At 43.3% G+C, this 7,111-nt stretch overlaps 1 protein-coding gene across 1 annotated transcript in view; it reads left to right on the top strand.

The window, feature by feature from the left end:
* RDH16 (retinol dehydrogenase 16) overlaps window positions 1-7,111 on the top strand; it is a 103,151-nt gene that overhangs the window by 12,204 nt on the left and 83,836 nt on the right. The window contains 3 exon segments of the mRNA XM_007950068.2: window positions 3,632-3,736; window positions 3,739-3,786; window positions 3,789-3,877. Coding sequence (XP_007948259.2) covers window positions 3,632-3,736; window positions 3,739-3,786; window positions 3,789-3,877 — 242 coding nt within the window.

The raw sequence follows: 7,111 nt of genomic DNA, 5'->3' as shown, positions 1-7,111 counted from the left end.
ATCTCCTGGGAAGATTCACTCTCCTCTTTCTCCGGCTTTGTGTCTTGGATCATCCTCATCTCACCCCTGGATTTGGGACAGCAGCCGTCATCTGATCTGCTGATTGAGGTTCATCAAACCCCGAGAGTTGGGAGGATCCGCCAGCCCTACTCACGGACCCAGGACTCGCCAGACTGCCAGCCTCCACTACTACTACGTGAGACGAACCCTTGGGTGTCTGTGAATTCTGTGAGGCATTATAGCGAAATTCAGAACCCTAAGACTGGGGAAATTACTGGGAGGAGGAGGAGGAGTTAATGTCTGAAATGATGGAGTGGCGTGATAGTTTGGACATTTGGGACATCTTTGACCTTTGCCTCATGGGGACCGGCCTCGTGCTGATCTTTCTAAGAGAAATTGTTCAAGCAACCATCTAATATATTCTTTAGATGGCCTCTAGACATTCAAGTGGGATATATTCAAGGTCTTTTTTGGCTTTTGTGGACTTGTTTTAATTGTCTTCAGCTTCGGCTTGAACTTGTATATGAGGAGTTGATGGTCTGTTCCACAGTCAGCTCCTGCCCTTATTTTGGCTGAAGATATTGAGCTTCTCTATCTGACTGTAGTCAGTCTGATTCCTGTGTACTCTGTCTGGTGAAATTCATGTGTATAGCTGCCATTTATGTTGTTCAAGAAACGTATTGGCAGTGAATATGTTGTTGAGCTTGTAAAATTCTATCATGTGATCTCCAGTGTTATTTCTGTTACTAAGGCCATATTTTCTAACTACCAGTGATTCTTCTTTGTTTCCAGCTTTTTCATTCCAATCACCAGTGTTAATCAACACATCTTGATTGCATGTTCGATCAATTTCAGACTGCAGAAGTTGGTAAAAATCTTCAGTTTCCTCATCTTTGGCTTTTGTGGTTGGTGCATAAATTTGAATAATAGTAGTATTAACTGGTCTTTCTTGAAGGCATATGGATATTATTCTATCACTGACAGCATTGTACTTCAGGATAGATCTTGAAACATTCTTTGTGATGATGAATGCCACACCATTCCTCTTCAATTTGCCATTCCTGGCATAATAGATCATATGGTAGTCTGATTCAAAATGTCTAAACCAGTCCATTTCAACTCACTAATGCTTAGGATATCAATCTTTATGTGTTCTATTTCATTTCAGAACTTGATTTATAAAAAACCACCCATTGCTGTCTACTTGATAGTGAGTTTTAGTGACCCTATATAGGACAGGGTAAAAATGCCCTTTAGGGTTTCTAAGGCTTCTTTAAGGAAGCAGACTGTCCTATCTTTCTTCTGTGAAGTGGCTTGTGGGTTTGAACTGCCTACCTTTTGGTTAGCAGACAAGTGCTTCACTACTTCATCACCAGGGTGCCTTGGAATTTACTTTAAGAGAGTCAAATAACTAGTGCTCTACCTATTTTAATTTGTGAGTGTGTTGGACTGGGTTGTCTAGAGAAGCAAAACCAGTAAAGCTTATATATATAGCGAGAGAGAGAAAGAGAAATTAATCTTAGGAAAATGGCTCACACACTTACAGAAACTGGCAAGTCCCAAGTTCTTGGGTCAAATGTCAAGTTGGAGGCTTTTCCTGACTCATGCAGCTGCAGGAGCTGACGAACTCAAGGTTGGGAAATCCAAGAACTCCAGGCCGAAGGGTGGATTGTTCACTCATGGACAGCTGTAGGCAGCACAACAGAATCCCGATCCACAGAAGAGTGTCTCTTTTCCCAAGATGTCCATAAATATACTGGAAGCAGGCCACACCCCTAGGGAAACTCCCTTTCAACGAGTTAGCTGCTCAAAACATAGATGTCTGATCCCATCGTTGGAACGACCCACATCACAATTGCTTAAACCACACAAAATTGTGGTCCAGCCAAGTTAACACACAGCTCCAACTATCACAGTGAGGGAAAAAAGACTATTAAATTATTTCATCTGATTATAAATGCAAAATATGATCATTATGTAGAAAACACAGAAAAGTATAAAGATTAAAAAAAAAATTGGCTCATAATTTTACTAGCCAGAGATAACTACTGTAATATTGTGACATATGTGGATTTTATTTTGCACATAATTTTTATCCTCTTATCTATAAAATTAGCAATTTTATAATACAATTAAAATTTCTTTAGAAATTTAATGCTTAATGATTTGGAATAGCCTATTGATATGAGTCAGAGTCAATTCGATGACACACAATAACAGCATCCTATTACTGTACCCCCACACCTGTTGCCAATAAATCAATTCCAACTCATGATGACCCCATGTGTTACAGAGTAGAACTGCTCCGTGGGGTTTTCTTGGCTGTAATCTTTTGTTATATCATTATTTATTTAAATAGTATATTATAGTTTGATATTAAAATTACTTCCTACATTTTATTGTCATAAATCTCTTTTTCACTAAATCTCTAATCCTATGAACATGTATATTGATTGGATTCTTTGAAATAAAATATCTGGGTCAAAGCATTTGCATTTCTATAAGGGCAGGGCATGTTTCTGAGGAGGAGAGGGACTCATATCTCTGGACCAATGTGTCCAGAGTCAGCAGCTTCCACCCACTCTTTGAACTCAGCCTAAGCCCGCTTTTGCTGCTGTGAGGTCGATTTGTCGACAACTCTATTTACTCAAAGTTCTTGGGGTATGTCTTTTCTCCTTTATACATTTTCCAGGGTGATTTCCTGAAAGCTAGGTGGGCTGTGGACTGAGGGAGATAGGTGCCTGGCTACCACTGTCAACCACTCTGAGGGGGATCTATGTAGGAGATCCTTCCTGGATAGAGAGGGAGAACAATGTGGAACAAAACTAAAAACCATTTGAAAAAAAAAAAGGACCAGGTTTGCTGGTCTGATAGAGCCTGGTGGAACCACTAAGACTATGGCCCCTAGCTGCCCTTCAGGTCTGGAATAGAACCCACATCTATGGCTTCCAGCACAAACAAAAGACAGGCGTATGAGTTGAACATTTACCCGAGGCAGATACACTGCTTGGAGAGAACAATCATGGGAGAAAGAAGGGCTGCTTATGCACATGGAGACAGCTCAGGGGGCAGGAGTACATGGAGGGATGGACACAGGGAAGAGGTAACTATTAGGAGGAAGTGGGAGGGGAGCTGTTGCATTGTGGTAAATTGTAGTCAATGTTATGAGACAAAGTGTATGTGAACTGCTGTATGGAAAGTGAATTTGCTCTGTAAACTTTCACCCAAATCACACACACATAAATCTGATAATGTAGGTAATTATATGTAATGTTACTAATGTGCACAAAACCCAGACATTATTATCTATGTTCTAGACTAACGGACACAATATATATCTTTAATATCAGACCCTGCATTCCTGAAAATGGAGGGACTACCACTATCTACCAGGCACTGGGCCATGAGGAATGAAAGAAAAAGGAAGATGTAGTTACTGTCCTTCAGCGGCTTATAGAATCCCCCGACTCCCCACACCCTGAAGATACAGTATGGTAATTTATTCTACCCTACTCCCCCATCCAGCATTGATTGCAACTTTTCACTCAAATGGAATGTGAATTTGGACCATAAGTGCTACGCACAGGACATGCCCTCACAGTAACTCTTTTCTAATTTCTCGTATCCCCAGGTCTCTGGGGCTTGGTGAATAATGCTGGCATCTCCATGCCCTCAGTACCCAAGGAGTGGCTGACCAAGGAAGACTTTGTGAAAATACTGGATGTGAACCTGCTGGGGTAATCCAGGTGACCCTGAGCCTGCTGCCACTAGTGAGGAAAGCGAGGGGCTGCGGGTTAATGTTGCCAGTGTCCTGGACAGAGTTTCCATTTCTGGTGGAGGCTACTGCATCTCCAAGTATGGTGTAGAGGCCTTCTCGGCCTTGCTCAGATATGGAACTGGGATCGAGGCCCCTACCCAGCTCTCTTGTTTCTGTTCTGTGGGAGCTTTTTCCTGGGGGTCATTTAATCACTGCCTTAGACCCTCCTTGGAGACCTCTCCCTTGCTTTGTGCTCTCCCCCCACCCCCTCTGAATTGGGTGGCTATTCATTGGGAACTACTTTTCAATGTTCTGAATGGAAGGAAGGGCCCAGGCCCAAGGAGTTTAGTGAAACATACTCCTATGTTTCAGTATGTGTAAGGCTCACCGTTGGGAATTATCTGAGTAGAATTGTAACATGGATACTTTTACTCCTGAGTGCATGTGCATATCCATTATGATACTCACCCTCAGGGAATGATGGAGGTGGGGCTCCCATCTAACTCTATGCACTAGATATTTTTCCTTGGACAACAAGACTTGGGTCCTGACCCATAAACTCTCACAGTTGATAGCAACATAGAGATTGCAAAACACTGTTTTCATCTCTTGTAATGCTTGGGACCAAGTTAGCCCTGGAAGTTCCCAGGTGTGGGGGAGATCCTAACTCTGGGCTCTGAGCTGAGGATTGAAGGGGTCAGCCTGTCAGCCTGGCAAAGAAGGGCTTTTGGAAAGGGCTTTCTGGCTGAGGGCCTCACATCAGCAGAGGCCAAGGCTGAGAGTGAGGAAGGAGAAGGCCCACTCTGGCCTAGTAGCTAGGGAGATGAACACAGGTGGTGTTGGGTAGGGCTTTTGGATCCTGGAGAGCTACTGGTACTTCATACTGTTGGCAGTGAAAGTCCATGATGGAAGTTAGTCAGGGGAGCTACATGGTCCAATCAGCCTTTGGAGACCCCTCCAACTGTTGTGGGGAGCATGGCTTTGAGTGTGGGGAGCTAAGTCTGAGGGCAGAGAGGCACCCTTTAGAAGACCAGTGCAGGAGCTCAGTTGAGAGATGAGATGGGGTTTACTAGGACAGGAAAAAGGACAGAAGGGTGTGTAAGATATGAAATTGGCGAGGGTTAGTGGGGATTGGACGTGGGGAAACTAGGAGCACATAGCATTTCAGTGGTGTCTTGCTCCAAGGTAGATAGGATTTGGAGCTAATGAGCTTGTTGTTGTTGTTGTTGTTATGTGCCACCGAGTCAGCCCTGACTCATAGCGACCCCTCCTTGGGTTTCCGAGGCAGTATCGCTACGGAAGTAGGATTGCCCAACCTTCCTTCCGAGGAGTGGCTGATGGGTTTGAACCGCCAGCCATCTGGTGAGCAGTCAAGTGCCTTAGCCACTATGCTACCAGAGCTCCCTGCTAATGAGCTTAGAATGTAAAATTACTTTTAAAATTATTTAAACCCTATGCAGAAGCGATGTCATGGTCATTACTATTTTCCCACTGGCTGTTGCCTTTCATAGTTCCCCGAGCTTCCAGCCTATTCTGCCTCAATCCTGGGTTGTAGTTTCTTTTTATCTTTTTTCCTCCAGGGCCTCTGAACTCTTTCCCCTAGGTCTGTCTGTCTTGCAGGAAAGAGCTGTCCTACTTTGGGGGTGAAGGTGGCTGTGATAGAGCCTGGTTCATTCAAGACTGGCATAATTTTCAAGAATAAGCTTTCTCAGAGCATCCTGGAGGCATGACATTGGGCCAGCCCAGAGGTCAAGGAGACCTACAGTGAGGAGTTCCTGGCTTCCTGTAAGTGGGCTGTGGATAGTGCAGAGAGAAGCAAAACCTTGTCTAGAAGACCTGGGCCCAGCACTTCCTTCATCCGTCTCATGATCTGTCCTGCACTTTCTGCCTCTGCAGCAGAGTGGAGACATTCAGCTCCATTCCTGTAGTTCTCTATCGTCAATGGGTGACTCACAGAAAGGGACCAGGCTTACCAGAACTGGGACCACTTCTCTGAACCTACTCATTATTTTGAGGAGGAAACTAAAACTAGAGAGGGAAGACACTGGTGGACTCATAGCAAGCTGGTGTTAGAAGCAAATGTTTTTCACATGCTTAGAGTCTTAGTATTAGCAGAGACATTCATTCATGTTGTCCAGGTATTCTCAGGGTGAGATCCAGACTGATTAGTGTGGAACAACAACTCTCGGAAAGGATTGGGCTAGGAAAACCTGGTTGGAGTAAGTTGGGGGAAATGGCTTTGAGGCTATAGAAAATCTTAGGAAGTTTTCTCCCAAAGTTTGTCCCAGGATAGGAGAGGTAGGAGGTGGAGTATAACCTGGGTCCTTTCTCATTCTGGGCAGACAAAAAAGTGGTTGAAACCATGGGGACACCTTGATTTTAGCCTCGTAAGACTTGAGTCAGACATCTGACCCATAGAAATCTAAGATCATAAATTTCTGTTTTACGCCACTAAGTGTGTGATGATTTCTTACAGCAGTAACAGAAAAGTATTAGAGTAGATTTACAGGAAGATAAATGCAATCTCATCAACTATGGAGGAAGCTGTTGCAGCAAATAGGGTGCGGAAATCGTTTATGGGATGCAAGCAAAGGATGCAAGTGTCAGACACTGACACGATCCTGTGGCCCTTTACCCAATATATAGCCACCAAAGTAAAAGTGGCTGGTGACCAAATAGAAGAAGAGAGAAGGGTAGGGGGAAAAAAAAAGGAAGGTAATATTGACTCTGAAACTTGCCCTTGAACAAAGAGTAGCTAAAGTAAATGGAAGAAATGACAAGATAAAAGAACTGAACAGGAGATTTCAAAGAGCAGCTCAAGAAGACAAAATCAATTATTATAATGAAATGTGTGAAGACCTGGAGTTAGAAAACCAAAAGGGAAGAACACACTCAGCCTTTCTCAAGCTGAAAGTAATGAAGAAAAAATTTAACCCTGGAGTTGCAATACTGAAAGATTCTGTGGGCAAAATATTCAGTGATACAGGAAACATCAAAAGGTGGAAAGAGTACACAGAGCCATTGTACCGAAATGGATGTTCATCCATTTCAGGAGGTGGCATATGATCAAGAACTAATGGTATGGAAGGAACAGGTTGAGGCTGCACTGAAGGAACTGGGGAAGAGCAAGCCTCCAGGAATTGATGGAATACCCACTGAGATGTTTCAACAAATGAATGCCATGTTGGAGGCACTCACTCATCTATGTCAAGAAATCTGAAAGACAGCTTCCTGGCCAACTGACTGGAAGAGACCCATATTTGTACCCATTCCAAAGAGAGATGATACAACAGAATGTGGAAATGATCGAACAATATTATTTTTTTTTTTCTCTCTCTTTTTTTTTTTTTTTTT

The sequence above is a fragment of the Orycteropus afer genome, unplaced genomic scaffold, assembly GCF_000298275.1.
Source record: "Orycteropus afer afer isolate SDZICR_OR568_19922 unplaced genomic scaffold, OryAfe1.0 scaffold00261, whole genome shotgun sequence".
Lineage (NCBI taxonomy): Eukaryota > Metazoa > Chordata > Mammalia > Tubulidentata > Orycteropodidae > Orycteropus > Orycteropus afer.
This window is presented reverse-complemented; position numbering and strand designations above follow the sequence as displayed.